The sequence below is a fragment of the Xenopus laevis genome, chromosome 2L (assembly GCF_017654675.1).
Source record: "Xenopus laevis strain J_2021 chromosome 2L, Xenopus_laevis_v10.1, whole genome shotgun sequence".
Classification (NCBI taxonomy): domain Eukaryota; kingdom Metazoa; phylum Chordata; class Amphibia; order Anura; family Pipidae; genus Xenopus; species Xenopus laevis.
Window position 1 is genome coordinate 117,575,754 of NC_054373.1, and position 15,484 is coordinate 117,591,237.

General features: G+C 36.3%; 1 protein-coding gene across 2 annotated transcripts in view; it reads right to left on the reverse strand.

Moving 5' to 3' along the window:
• Positions 1 to 15,484, reverse strand: part of tmem131.L (transmembrane protein 131 L homeolog) — a 119,272-nt gene that overhangs the window by 17,361 nt on the left and 86,427 nt on the right. For both annotated transcript variants that reach the window (XM_018247111.2, XM_018247109.2), the window contains exons 14-25: positions 15,119 to 15,272; positions 14,849 to 15,019; positions 14,282 to 14,392; positions 13,827 to 13,961; positions 7,005 to 7,109; positions 5,925 to 6,011; positions 5,179 to 5,331; positions 4,516 to 4,591; positions 3,018 to 3,132; positions 2,201 to 2,336; positions 1,976 to 2,085; positions 1,102 to 1,168 (exon numbers count right to left, since the gene is read on the reverse strand). In XM_018247111.2, the coding sequence (XP_018102600.1) occupies positions 1,102 to 1,168; positions 1,976 to 2,085; positions 2,201 to 2,336; positions 3,018 to 3,132; positions 4,516 to 4,591; positions 5,179 to 5,331; positions 5,925 to 6,011; positions 7,005 to 7,109; positions 13,827 to 13,961; positions 14,282 to 14,392; positions 14,849 to 15,019; positions 15,119 to 15,272 (1,420 nt within the window). The remainder of the gene's footprint in view (positions 1 to 1,101; positions 1,169 to 1,975; positions 2,086 to 2,200; positions 2,337 to 3,017; positions 3,133 to 4,515; positions 4,592 to 5,178; positions 5,332 to 5,924; positions 6,012 to 7,004; positions 7,110 to 13,826; positions 13,962 to 14,281; positions 14,393 to 14,848; positions 15,020 to 15,118; positions 15,273 to 15,484) is intronic.

Sequence of the window (15,484 nt, forward strand, 5' to 3'; positions counted from 1 at the left end):
GTGAGAAAAATGCAAATCAGTTACCTTATTGAATACAAGTTAACACGTTAGTTAAATATATAAATATGTCAGTTACTGAGCTTAGGGACCAACTCACAATATACAGTACACATACAATATAAATGTCACAATATAAGGCTGATTAGTAATTAATATAAATAATTACTAGATGGCAGCACAGAACCAGTACAACTAGCATCAGAATTTAATAATCAGCCCTGTAGCATCAGCTTATATTACAGGCCAACCTAATTTTCTGCTTGATGATTTGTGACAACCCCTCAATTTAGCTTCTCAACAGCTGTTCAGAGCCCACTGAGCATGTGAGTGTCACAGGCACTTTTCAAGATGGTGACCCCCGGTGACAAGTTTGAAGTCCTGGATCATTGCTGCTATTGAGAAACTGAAACTTTAGGCTGGAGCAATAAGTTCAGTATACAAAATATGGCATTTTTAGCCATATACATTTTTAGGGTTCACCTTTAGGTTAACTTTTTGTATATATATAGAACTGCCAATTCTAAGCAACTTTTCAAATGGTCTTCATGATTTATTTTGTATAGGTTTTTAATTATCTGCATCTTCTTAACAGCTTTCAAATGGGGGTCACTGACCCCATCAGAAAAACAAATACTCTGTAAGGCTACAAATTAATTGTTATTGCTACTCATCTTTCTATTCAGGCCCTCTCCTATTCATATTCCAGAGTCATATTCAGATCAATGCATGGTTGCTAGGGTAATATGGACCCTAAAAACAAGATTGCCAAAATTGCAAACTGGAGAGCTGCTGCATAAAAAAGCTCAACAATTCAAAAAACAGAAATAATGAAAACCAATTTGTCTCAGATTACCGTTCTCTACATCATACTAAAAAGAAGCTGAACAACCCCTTTCAGGGAGCAGGATATGAAATTAGGAAGATTAAGACAAAGTTTTTTTTTGCTATACAATCAACATGAATACAAAATTAAGACGTTTTTTCTTTTGCATATTCCATCAACATGAATACAAATAAACATGAATACAAAATAAACACGAATACAAAAAATCACTGCATATTAAATCATTATATACATAAAAAAACTCCATCAAAACTTACATTATTTTTGAAGACTTGGAATTCAAGAGTTTTCAGGTCTATATCAAATGATTTACTAATGTTGAATCTGATGGAAAACAAAAAGTTAACTTTTAGTAAAAACTCATATTTTAAGCATATAAAATGTTTCAGTTTTTCTACATATATAGTATAAAGCCCCACCCAAATCTGCACAGTGTATTGCCATTACTAAACAGCAGAATCTATGTCTTGCTAAAATTGGCTGCAGGATATGATATCATATAACGCTGCTCTACATTCATAACCCTAAAATGTCCAGGTCATGCAAGGCAAGACACACATCATAATCAGAGCTAAAATATACAGCAAGGTTTATTCATTTTTAAAAAGGAAACGCTATAACAAATTTAGTCAAATCTTATCATTGATCAGCTTAATGGGCAACTACACAACCTAGTTGCTTTGGCAACTGCAAAACAATGCTCAGTGTATCTGATCTAAAACGTATGCGCCCAGTTTAAGATAGAAGCAAAATCCTTACTTAAGCTGGCCATAGACGCAAAGATCTGATCGTACGATTCGAGGATTCGTACTATTTTCGGACATTTTTCGTCCGGTGGAGATCGGTCGTTTGGTCGATCGGACAGGTTGAAAGATTTCTGTTGGCTGCGGGTAATATCTCTGCATGTATTGCCAATCGTAAGATTTTCAGAGGGAGATTGTCACTAGCTTTGGTTGGACATAACTTTCGTACGATTGCTGTCAGGGGAAGAACATCGGCTGATCTGTTCTTTTGTACTTTATTTGATCGGAATGGTTAGTGCCAGGTCGGGAGATGAAGTCCGATCGTATGTCCGATCTATGGTCAGCTTTAGACTCCTGCATTAATCAGCAATGAGTATTGTGAACATACCTGTCTATTATTCTTTCTAACAAAAACGAATTGTTAGAATAGAGAGCCAGTGGAAGGATCTGGATGTAAACTGGAGCATCAGAAGGATTTTCTAACGAAACTTCTTCTACCTATTGGGTTAAAATAAAAATATAGATGATGTTTTTAGAAAAAATAATTCTGGATACATGGGGAATTTTCTTTGAAAGCCTTTCTGAAATGAACTGCAGCAACGTCAACACTTACCGTTGAGCTGTTGGTATTAGTCAATGGAAACCGAATGTATCTCGATGAACTAATTGAAGGCCACATAAGTTCAGCTTTCACATCTGAAAGGATATTTTTCTGGAGGTCAGTGTCAACCTCAAACGCAGCTTCAAGTCTGGGGGCACAAATAAAGATACAGATAAGTTCAGGACTGGAAATACTAACTCTTTGGCATGGTTATGACAATGCTGTAATCCTAATGCCTTTCAACATACTGTGAAGAACTATAAATAAAAGTAAAAATAAATGAATCAAACACTACACAAGTATGTGATAAATCTTCGCTAATATCGAATCTACAAATTGACGCTTGGCCTTTTCCATCTGTTTTTTTTAACCTATGGTTAAAACTGTTAAAAGTGTGTTATTGATCTTTCCAGAACTGCCTTTGTCAATTGCTCTTTTCATTAAATTTCCCAGATATAGTGCCTAGTGGTTTACTCTGATAATACTCTGCTCACATCAGCCAAATCTTTGCCAGAGTGTACAGATTTAGACTTAACAGCATGCTAAAATCCAACCAATCCTAAATTAATCAAACTAAGCCACACACTTTATTGGAATACCTATTAATCCTTACCACTATGGTTAGCTTTATGCACCTATTCCTCAATTCCAATATTTGAGAACAAAATGCAAAAAATCCCTTCAAAGGCATCTACTACTACTAGTACTACTACACTTTCTCCCCACTGCAATAAGCCCAGTGTATGACACATACAACTAGATACTTTGGCCTTTCATATAATAAACATTAATGCTGCCAATACATTCAAGTAATTATAGGTTTACTTACAAATTATCAGCATTTTCGCGAATCTCTGACCACTTCTTGTATAAATTCTCATAATAATCCCAGTCTGAATCCCACATGTCTTCCTGCATTGCTAATTGTTGTCCCTTAGATTCACCTAGGAGGTAAGAATGTGGTCATTAACATATAATGAAATACAGCCAAATTAAAAAGAACAAATTCTTTGTTTAGAATGATGCATGCTTAATGTACTTTTATTAAAGTATTAGGCAGATTTTTATTTTGGGGTTGACTTGCCCTTTAAGTGTTAAGCATGCGTTAAAAATAAAAAACATGTTTAAAATGAAAGAAAAAAAATCAGTATACAGAAAAAGGAATTGCCCTTGGAAGCTTACAGCTTTGGTGGGTACAAACAAGGATAGGGTAGACTAGAGTCCTGCAGCGGGTCGGGTACCCGCGGATTTCCCGCAAAAAGGGCACCCTGCGGAATGAGGGGAGGATTTTCAGGTGCGGGTATAGCGGGGGTCTGCAAATCGCAGGACTGCGGGTCGAGTTGCAGGTCTCATCTAAATTTCCTATCTTATGTAATATTGTCTATACTTTACTGCTTTTAAAGTTTTACAAAACTTGTTTCTGTCCCCGGCCATTTTTGATGACATTACTTCTGGTTTGCAGCACCATCACTTCCTGTTTAATGGTGGTCGGCGGGTTGGGTTGTGGATAAGGCAGTTGTGGGTCCGGGAGCGGATCAAAGAGGTCAGGGAGCGGATCAAAGAGGTTAAATATGCGGGTTGCGGTTCGGGTCGCGGGTTTGGGTCTTAGAAATTGGTTCAGCGCAGGACTCTAGGGTAGACTGCTCAATGGACAGGCACGGTCAGGGGCCAGAGAAGTGGGGTGAAGAGATGGGAAAGTTGAAGTAGTTTAGAGAGAAAGGTTTATTACAGTTGAAAATGTGAGATGGAAGGGCAGGGTAGCTGGTCCACACCATCATATTTGCAATTGTGGGTGAAGATACTGAAAATGACAGCTTTGAACTGGCATATATGAAGCAAGCGGACTCTTAAAACACCCTGGGGGGAAGGGGGGGCAGCCACAGGGCACACGAAAGGAGGACGGACAGAAGGTTGAATGATTAGAGGCTTTAATTATTAGAAAGGTGGATAGGTGTAATCTATTGCAAGGATCCTACATGCCAAACTGTCTGTTACTTGCCTGGTGCTAGGATTATACATGTCGTGGATTGGGAGGATAGATTAACTGGAAGTTAGAATAAGCGTTTTTAATCCTTAAAAAAAGATTTTAGAAAACTAGGTTAAAAGTCAAAAGTGGGGACTTTCCGGTTAGTGATTTCAGAGTTGTCACCTGTGCAGTGTTAGATCACAAACATTAATGAAATTAAACATATTGAGTTAAGTATATGGATGGTCTTAAACATTTTCCACTGGGGGAAAATGTTTAATGCATACGTAAACTATACAACGATAATAGAGGACAGAAAATACTTGCTTTTTATGTACCAGAATTTATAAAGGATACTTACTTTTCAATAAAAAAGGAAGTCCAATATAGCAGTGGTCTCCACAATTTAAAGCAGCATCAAAATAAATGTTTGCTATCTAAACAAAACAAAAGAACAAAAGTCTGAACAGAGCAGCAGTATTTCTGAAAGATTTCCTTACTACGAGACTAGCAATACAGGCTTTCCCTCATTATGTATAACAGTTTAGCTGTAACCCAGGACTGTGAATGCAATTTCATTCTATTCATTGTATCAATAACTGATATCAATAACCCTTTGTTTTGTTTTTTTAAATGGCCATGTACCTTTTCTCAAGCTGAATAACCTGTCCATGTTTTAATGAACAATATAAATAATATTGCTTAAAAAAACGATATTGTTATAAAATATATATATATTATCACAAACAACTCTGCCCAAGGTGAAATGTATGTTCAAAGTCCCACTATATTCTATAAACTGTCAGAGTTAATCACCAGTTAGTGTATCCCAATTATTTTAATCATCAGCAAATGAAGTGTACTTTGCAGTTTCCTTTTACAGCTTACAGCTGTAATTGAATTTGGTCTCTTGTTTATGTTTGGAAGATAACTTTCCTGTTCCTCTGCACTGGTGATTACCCAGGAGAAGTGGTTGTTACTATGGAATTGGTTTTACTTACAAAGTTGTAAAATATCAGATTACCTTTGATTTCTTTCCAGGCTCTAATTCATCTTTATTGCTCCGTAATCTCTTATAAAAAAATCTAACATCCTCCGATAAGGAGCGTATTTGTTGTATTTTCACCTTCTGTGAGAAGGAACTCATTATATTTAAACTCTGGTGGACTACTTTTCCCTGCAGTAGGAAAAAAAAGTATGACATTTAGACTTTTATAGACTCTTTCTGAAATACAATGCAGTTAAAAGGGTTACATTTGCATACGTCATTGAATATGCTGCTTCTTCATCTATGTGTGTGACAGCTTGCTTTTCCAGCTCAGTTACAAAAAATTCTCAACATGGCGTGGTGTGCACAACTGCCCAAACAAGTTCTTTTAGGAATGCAGCCCTTTGAAATCCTGGTACTATAGCTGTTGAAATTAGGTTTTCGCTGTCACATTACATAGAGTGGAATTACAGGTATGGAACCCATTATCCAGAATGTCTGGGACCTAGAGTTCTGCCAGAGAAGGGGAGTGTCCTTAATTTAGATCGACATACTAAATAATCATTAGAGTTGATTTCCCCACTAAGGATTGATTATATCTTAGTTGGGATATATCTATATGCATAAAGTATCACCTTTATACCACTTTTATTTTTATTTTTTTCAAAAGGGTTGCCCTGTAACAGTGAATACAAAAAAACAGACATAAAACAAAACCAATTAGCACATCTAATGAAAGTTTATAAAATTATACCGTTTGTATTCTAAAATAATTATCTTACCGGGAAGGATGGTGGAAGAGTTATGCGCTTTGGAGAGCATGTCAGTGAGCCCACAGCTACCACTGCCTTTACAGGAACAGTTAGGATCTAAAATGAAAGAACAGCAATGAATAAAAAGAGGGGATGCTGTGTGTTCACATACAGTACTTAATGCTGATCATTAAAATACCAGTTTCTTTACTATAATAGAAAGCACCACAACTGTATTAAGCATACTGTGTCAACAAGTCTAACCATTTTCCTTTTAATTAAAAACTACTTTATGTATCTGTTAATTTTCCTTTGATGTATTCGCCCCATTAATTGCAGTTTACTCTCTTATGCTCTCCCATCATATATTTTGACTTTATGAACAGTAATCAGGCTTTAGAAAGTGTCTTATATCCATATCTTTGCCTAAAAATGTGCTGGGACCTCAGTACTTTTTATGCATGTTCAGCAGGAAACAGAAGACCAATGCCAAAAAAAAGAAAAAATCATGCCTACAATATATTGAGCTTATTTCTTATACTGATAGCGGTCCAGAGACGTGTTAAGAAACAAAACTTAATTTCATTTGGCTGCATGTATTTTCCCCAAACTCTATTTCATGGATTAATGTTGAGAACAGTCATATTCTTAACATTTTAAGAGCACACTGTTACAAAACAAAGATCTTTACAGAGTAGCTCCATGAAGCTGAACAGTATCGGCAGTTAAAATACGTATAGCAAAGGCAAAATCATAAATTGCAGTTCATTTAAAAAACAAAAATCAAATTAAAATTATTTTACATTTTATTTATGGACAAAGTTAAGTGTAACAAACATGTTACAGCACAGAAACTTTGCAAACTGCACCCTTGCACTCATTCCCTGGAACATGCCATGGTTTCAGCTTTCAACTAATTTTAGACAACAGGAGAGCAAGAGTGAGGTAAGAGGTGTGGAAGCAAACAGCATGCTCACTAGATATCAATTACTGGTAACACACCCAAAAAAATCACATCAGGTCCTACCAGCAAAGAGTTCAGTACAGAAAAAGTGTGGGATGAAAAATATATAAATAATATTAAGTAATACTGGATCTTAAAAGTAGTACCTCATAATCTGTTGTTATTTGTATGCCTCCATCATAGGATCCTTCCAGATCTTTAGCGATTATTGATACTCGGAACACCGCATAATAACCTGAAGTTAATATAACCTGAAAGGAACATGAAATCTTACTGAAGTCACATTAAGATATTATACGCATAACTAAAATTTATCTATTGCAAGGCAATGGTCAGATATATATATATATAATTTTGTGTGTGTTTTTGTTTGTTTGTTTGTTTTCCCTTTATGAGGAGAGACACAAAAATCCTGAGGTTTTGAACCAAATAGGAAGAGTAAAAAAGACAGCAAAAATCGGCTGCACAAACAAGAGTAGCATCAAACGAATTTCCTAATGCTGATGATAAAGAAAATTTGTGGTGTCAAATATTACTGGAGTCTAGTCTATGCGTTTATATGTTGCTACTTCAGACATTGCTTCCTGTATGATTTTATTGGGATATACAGTGAGGCCCATAAATCTTTGGACAGAGACACATTTTTCAAATTTTGGTTCTGTACATTACCACAGTGAATTTTAAATGAAACAACTCTCAGCTTTAATTCAGTGGGTTGAACAAAAAGATTGCATAAAAATTTGAGGAACTAAAGCCTTTTTTTTAACACAATCACTTCATTTCAGGGGCTCAAAAGTAATTGGACAAATTAAAAAACTAAAAATAAAATGTTAATTTCTAATACTTGGTTGAAAACCCTTTGCTGGCAATGACGGCCTGAAATCATGAACTCATGGACATCACCAGATTCTGGGTTTCCTCCTTTTTAATGCTCTGCCAGGCCTTTACTGCAGCAGCTTTCAGTTGCTGTTTGTTTGTGGGCCTTTCTGTCCAAAGTTTAGTCTAAATGAAATACATGCTCAATTTGGTTCAGATCAGGTGACTGACTTGGCCATTCAAGAATATTACACTTCTTTGCTTTAATAAACTCCTGGGTTGTTTTGGCTGTATGTTTTGGGTCATTATGAAACACCTCCCAATCAATTAGACTGCATTGAGCTGGATTTGAGCAGACAGTATGTCTCTGAAAACCTCAGAATTCATTTGGCTGTTTCTGTCCTGTGTCACATCATGGATAAACATGAGTGTCCCAGTGCCACTGGCAGCCAAGCACGCTCAAGCCATCACACTGCCTCCGTCATGTTTTATAGATGATGTGGTATACTTTGGATCATGAGCTGTTCCACGACTTCTCCATACTTTTTTCTTGCCATCATTCTGGTAGAGGTTGATCTTGGTTTCATCTGTCCAAAGAATGTTTTTCCAGAACTGTGCTGACTTTTTTAGATGTTTTTAAGCAAAGTCCAATCTAGCCTTTCTATTCTTGATGCTTATGAGTGGTTGCACCTTGCAGTGCACCCTCTGTATTTAATTTCATGCAGTCTTCTCTTTATGGTAGACTTGGATATCGATCCACCTACCTCCTGGACAGTGTTGTTCACTTGTTTGGCTGTTGTGAAGGGGTTTCTTTTCACCATGGAAATGATTCTGTGATCACTGTCTTCCGTGGACGTCCAGGTATTTTTGCGTTGCTGAGTTCACCAGTGCTTACTTTCTCCAGATGTACCTGTAGATTTTGCCACTCCTAATATTTTAGCAATTTCTCGGATGAGTTATTTCTGTTTTTGCAGCTTAAAGGAAAACTATACCCCTCAAACAATGTAGGTCTCTATAAAAAGATATTGCATAAAACAGCTCATATGTAAAACCCTGCTTCATATTTAAAAAGGGTGGAGGAGTGTGTTTGTATGTAAAGCCTGAATTAAAGCCATGCGCTAAAGAAATAAAAATAGCTGGCACTGGTGAGGGTGTAGAATCACTCTGGGTAGAGATTTTGACTGGGCAAAAGGTAACAAAAAGAATTATCATTGGTGTATGCTATAAACCACCTCGTATAAGTGTCGAGTATGAAGCCCAGCTACTCTTGCAGATACAAGCGGCTTCACAGCTGGGTCAAGTTGTTGCTATGGGTGACTTCAATTATCCAGACATTGACTGGGGTAATGGGGTTGCTAAGACAGAAAAAGCTAGTAGGTTTGTAAATATGCTGAATGACAACTTTTTATTCCAGCTCGTTCAAGAACCTTCTAGGAATAACTCTCTTTTGGACCTTGTAATAACTAACAATACTGAACTCATCTCTAACATTTGTGTGGGTGAGCATTTATGGAATAGTGATCATAACATGGTCTCCTTTGAGATTCTGTTGCAGAAGCAATTCTATAAGGGAGTAACTAAAACACTAAATTTCAGACGTGCAAACTTTGACAGTATAAGGGCATCTCTGCAACATATTAAGTGGGAAATGCTTTTCACAGGGTTAAACACAGAACAAAAATGGGAAGTCTTTAAAATGCTGCTTAATAAATATACTTGTCAGTATATTCCACTTGTAAGCAAGGAACGCCGTTGCAAAGCAAAACCTTTTTGGTTCAATAGAAGCGTTGGTGTTGAGGTGGGTAAGAAAAGACGTGCTTTTAAGGCTTTCAAGTTAGCTGGTACAGCCAAAACATTTATAAGGTACAAGGAGGCCAATAAATCATGCAAAGAAGCTATAAGGCAAGCTAAAATTGCTATAGAAAAGGATATTGCAGCAAGCAGTAAAAAAAATCCAAAATTATTTTTTAAATATGTTAAATATGTTCCTGAAGCAGGAAGGGGTGGGACCCTTACTATCAGAGGGGGGTCAGCTGGTTGATGAAAACAAAATAAAAGCGCAGATTCTGAACTCGTATTTTTCATCTGTCTACACAAATGAGGAACCAGTAAGTGAAGGTTTCCTTCTTAACAGTCCTAATTCTAGTAATACAACTAATGATGCATGGTTCACACATGAAGAAATTCAAAAGAGACTTGAACATGTTAAGATTAACAAAGGTCCAGGGCCAGATGGTATTCATCCCAGGGTAATTAGCGAGCTTAGCTCTGTGATTGCCAAACCTCTTTACTTAATTTTTCAGGATTCATTGAGATCTAGCATAGTGCCGAGAGACTGGTGAATTGCTAATGTGGTGCCTCTATTCAAAAAAGGATCCCGTTCTCAGCCTCAAAACTATAGGCCAGTTAGTCTGACGTCAGTGGTAGGAAAGCTTTTCGAAGGGTTAATAAAGGATAAGATACTGGACTTCATAGCAAATCATAATACTATGAGTTTGTGCCAGCATGGTTTTATGCGTAATAGATCTTGCCAGACTAACTTAATTTCTTTTTACGAGAATGTAAGTAGAGACCTCGATTCTGGGATGGCAGTGGATGTGATTTACTTAGACTTTGCTAAAGCATTTGATACAGTGCCACACAAAAGGTTACTGGTTAAATTAAGGAATGTTGGCCTGGAACATAGTATTTGTACCTGGATAGAGAACTGGCTAAAAGATAGACTACAAAGAGTGGTGGTAAATGGAACATTTTCTAATTGGACCAGTGTTGTTAGTGGAGTACAGCAGGGCTCTGTACTAGGTCCCTTGCTTTTCAACTTGTTTATTTATGACCTGGAGGTGGGCATTGAAAGTACTGTTTCTATTTTTGCAGATGATACTAAATTGTGCAGAACTATAGGTTCCATGCAGGATGCTGCCACTTTGCAAAGTGATTTGTCTAAACTGGAAAACTGGGCAGCAATCTGGAAAATGAGGTTCAATGTTGATAAATGCAAGGTTATGCACTTTGGCAAAAATAATATAAATGCAAGTTATACACTAAATGGCAATGTGTTGGGAGTTTCCTTAAATGAGAAGGATTTAGGGGTCTTTGTAGATAACACGTTGTCTAATTCTGGGCAGTGTCATTCTGTGGCTACTAAAGCAAATAAAGTTCTGTCTTGCATAAAAAAGGGCATTAACTCAAGGGATGAAAACATAATTATGCCTCTTTATAGGTCCCTGGTAAGGCCTCATCTGGAGTATGCAGTTCAGTTTTGGACTCCAGTCCTTAAGAGGGATATAAATGAGCTGGAGAGAGTGCAGAGACATGCAACTAAATTGGTTAGAGGGACGGAAGACTTAAATTATGAGGGTAGACTGTCAAGGTTGGGGTTGTTTTCTCTGGAAAAAAGGCGCTTGCGAGGGGACATGATTACACTTTACAAGTACATTAGAGGACATTATAGACAAATGGCAGGGGACCTTTTTACCCATAAAGAGGATCACCGTACCAGAGGCCACCCCTTTAGACTACAAGAAAAGAACTTTCATTTGAAGCAACGTAGAGGGTTCTTCACAGTCAGGACAGTGAGGTTGTGGAATGCACTTCCGGGTGATGTTGTGATGGCTGATTCAGTTAATGCCTTTAAGAATGGCTTGGATGATTTTTTGGACAGACATAATATCAAAGGCTATTGTGATACTAAACTCTATAGTTAGTATAGGTATGGGTATATAGAATTTTAATTAAAAGTAGGGAGGGGTGTGTGTATGGATGCTGGGTTTTCATTTGGAGGGGTTGAACTTGATGGACTTTGTCTTTTTTCAACTCAATTTAACTATGTAACTATGTAACTATATAAATAAACCATTTTCATTGCCATTGGGTAATCATAAATAGAAAATAGCCATTTTAAAAAATAAGGGCCACCCCCTGGGATCATATGATTCACGGTGCAACAAACCAAACAAATTATACATGTTAGGTCCCATATGCCAATTAACAGACAGAGTTCTGACTTTGCTCCCACACTTCTTACTGTTACAGTTGAAGTTGTAGAATTTCTGGTCAGGTGATCTCCGAGGCAGCACAGGGACCATCACAAAATGGTGGTTCAAGGCAAGAGATTTAAAAGGGCAAGATTTACTTAAATATATATTCCAGTTTGATAAGATTCTTTAATATGCCAGTTAATTTTATATAAACTATCTGTTGCTCAAGTACTTATTTTGGGGGTATAGTTTTTCTTTAAGGATGGCTTGTTTCACCTGCATGGAGAGCTCCTTTTTACCGCATGCAAGCACCCCCCCCCTCAAATCAACTCCAGGGCTTTTATCTGCTTCATTGATAATGACATAACTAAGGAATTGCCCACACCTGCCCATGAAATAGCCTTTGAGTATATTGTCCAATTGCTTTTGAGCCAATGAAATGAAGTGATTGTGTTAAAAAAAGGTTTTAGTTCCTCACATTTTTATGCAATCTTTTTGTTCAACCCACTGGATTAAAGCTGAAAGTCTGCAGGTCAACTACATCTGAGTTGTTTCATTTAAAATTCATTGAGGTAATGTACAGAACCAAAATTAGAAAAAAGTTGTCTCTGTCTAAAGATTTAAGGGCCTAACTGTGTGTGCAAATTGTATAGTGTATATAGAGTATATAAAAGTAAATAAAGCTGTCCCTCTGTTTACATGAATTGCTTACAGTACCAATAAACCTGCTAATTTAATTAGTTTAATACTTTTCAATAGTCAGTTTGATTGCCTCACTGTGTGCATATTTCTAACAAGCTATCTGCATGAATTGTTTGCTTTACTTATACACCTACCATCATATGAAATGTTTTTACACTTCTCATCTGCCAGTGAGTTACATCATGAACCTTTTCACTTTGTTAACACTGTATTATTTATGTTAAATGTTTTACCTTGTTCATAGGGTCAAACAAACTGTTTTGTTTGAGAAACTGCTAACCACACATCTGTGCAATCATTTTTTTTTTTTTTTTTTGAACCTGTACGCATTGTTAAAATAGACAAATAAATACTTGCATGAATTGCTAGATTAGCTCAAATTTTGCGTATTTTAATTACTGTGAGCACCAGAGCCAAAAAGTCATGTTACCACAAACAAATACAAGTCCAAAAGGAATAAAAATCACATTTTGAATAACAGGTTTAGTTACTAAAAATGAAAAGCAAGGTTAAATAATTACTTATTTTATATTGTTGCTTATACCATATACCGTATATACTCGAGTATAAGCCATCCCAAGTATAAGCCGAGGTACCTAATTTTACCTCCAAAAACTGGGAAAGCTTATTGACTCGAGTATAAACCGAGGGTGAGAAATGTAGCAGCTTCTGTAAGTTTCAATCAAAAAATTGAGGGTTTCTGCTCCCATTGGAGGTGCCGGCGTCTATTCTTATGCCCCGTCGACTATTCTTAGACGCCGGCGACCGTTTTTGCGCTTGACCCGAGGATAAGCCGAGGTAGAGTTTTTCAGCATATTTTGGGGGCTGAAAAACTCGGCTTATACTCGAGTATATACGGTATATACGGTATATATATATATATATATATATATCCTGACGACGGTTCAGAGAGAACCGAAACGCGTTGATGTGGGGTAGTTTGTAACACTCCAATAAAAGACATTCTTTTTTCAACACAACCGTGAGTGCTCCTATTTGCATCTATTTAATTCTCCTTTGAGGAGCACCCGGGAATCGATTGACTGAGGGTGAGTGCCGGTGAAGCATCTGTATATATATATATATATATATATATATATATATATATATATATATATATATATATATATATATATATATATATATATATATATATATATATATAAAGACATACTCAATGAACTCTAAAAACTAGTTTAAAAATTTTTCTTTTCCCAGTTATCGGTCTATTACAAAAACAAATAGTTATCTCTTTATCTGTTATTTTATGTGTGTTTTATAATTTTTATAAGTTAAAATTCTTCAACATATGATAAAATAGGAAAGCGTGCTGGGAGCTGCAGTCCAGCATCATCTACGGACCAAAGATTATGAAACGGGGAATTAGGTATTAACTTGAATGGGAGTAGCACTCCATAAACTATTCAAACATGGAAGACAATTGAGGAAACTAATAAATATTACAGCACTTACTGAGGTGCGGTCTGACACAGAGGCATTTTCAATCTCTGGAAGGCTTGCAATGATAGAGGTTCTGTTGCCTTTCTCTGTAGTGAGCAGTTCTATGGAAAGACTGTCTCCAATTACATGCCAACTTTTGATGGCTAACTGAATAAAATAAGCAAAGAAGAAACATGCAAGAGTGGTTATCATCTCTAATAAAGGTCTTTGATTATGAAATTTAAATCTATAAAGTGATAACACATTCCACAGAGCTGTACAATAGAAAGGTGTATACTGTACATCAAACATACAGATAATATTCACATATTGAGGGAAAAAGAGCCCTGCTTGTTAGAAATAATTTAAAAGGAATAGAAAGTGTGGGTTACAAGGTAAAAGTCATAAGGTATTCTTTTATTCGCTGAAAGGAATTATGCAGGAGAGAGGAAAATGTTAACAATAGAAAAATAGGTATGGGTGCTTACCTCTATAGGGTTGCTATTTACAATGGCAATTAGAAGACTGCTAGATTCTGAAGCACTAAGGATGCCAAAATCTATAAAACGTTCCTCTAGTTTTGGAGGTAAAACAAAGTACTGAAAAGGAAGCAGAAGACAAATATTTGATCCTGCTTTGTCTCATGGCTGTAACATTGGGATTGTAAACTTAACATAAAGCAAGATAGGATTCCCCCATTTGCTTCCAAAACTGAATTACTTTACACAATATTTGACATTGTTTTTTGGCAAAAGTAAACATTTGCCCTCTGATGACATTATCTCCTTTAAATTGCAACATTTGTTGTCAGTTGTACCAACTTTATTTATTGCTGCTTTCCCCTGTAATGCACCTCTCTATTATCAGTGTTGCAGTTTTATTTGTCCAATATCCTTGCTTTAAAAATTTGCACATATGGTAAATACATAGCCAAAATTTCAATTTACAAAAAAGTTCAGATAAACTATAAAATTACTTTTAACCTGGAGACATATACAAATAAAACAAAAGGAAACAAACATGTTAGACATGGCAAGGAAGCTCAAAATACTTACATCTAGAAACCCAGTGTATGCACGCACTGGAAGATGGAACTTTGATGCATTGGTAATAAGTAGTATATTGCTGTCTATATGAACTGAAGATGTGGACGGTGTGAAGAGAAGTGAAAATATATAGCGAGATTCACCTGGTGGAATTAATACATGGGAGCTAAAATTCTGGATCTATATTTAGAATAAAATGAAAAAGAATATTAGGTATGAATGGAGCACATTAAGTACATGTAAAGTTACTGCTAAGCTTTAACAGAAAACAACACTTACTTTAAACATTGGTTTTGCATCTTCAAGTAACAAGACATCATGTATGAGGACAGCAAAATTAAAGGTGTTTGTTAGGTATATTGCTCTATCCACCGGATCAGATGGACTGTCCCTTATGTGGAATAATGTGGCAGCATGGTCAAATCCCAAATACCTTTATGTAGAAAGCAAATAGGAAATATCTACGTAAACTATTTTGCTGTACAGGAACACAAAGTATAATTATGTATTCTGGGATAGCACTTTTTTCTTCTAAACTGCTGTCAGAACTAAAGCAACATAAAGCCACAGACCAAAATGCCTACAGTGCAATAAGGCTTATGTCACACGGTGTGTTTTTCTCCACGGGCAGACAAGTCAAATCCA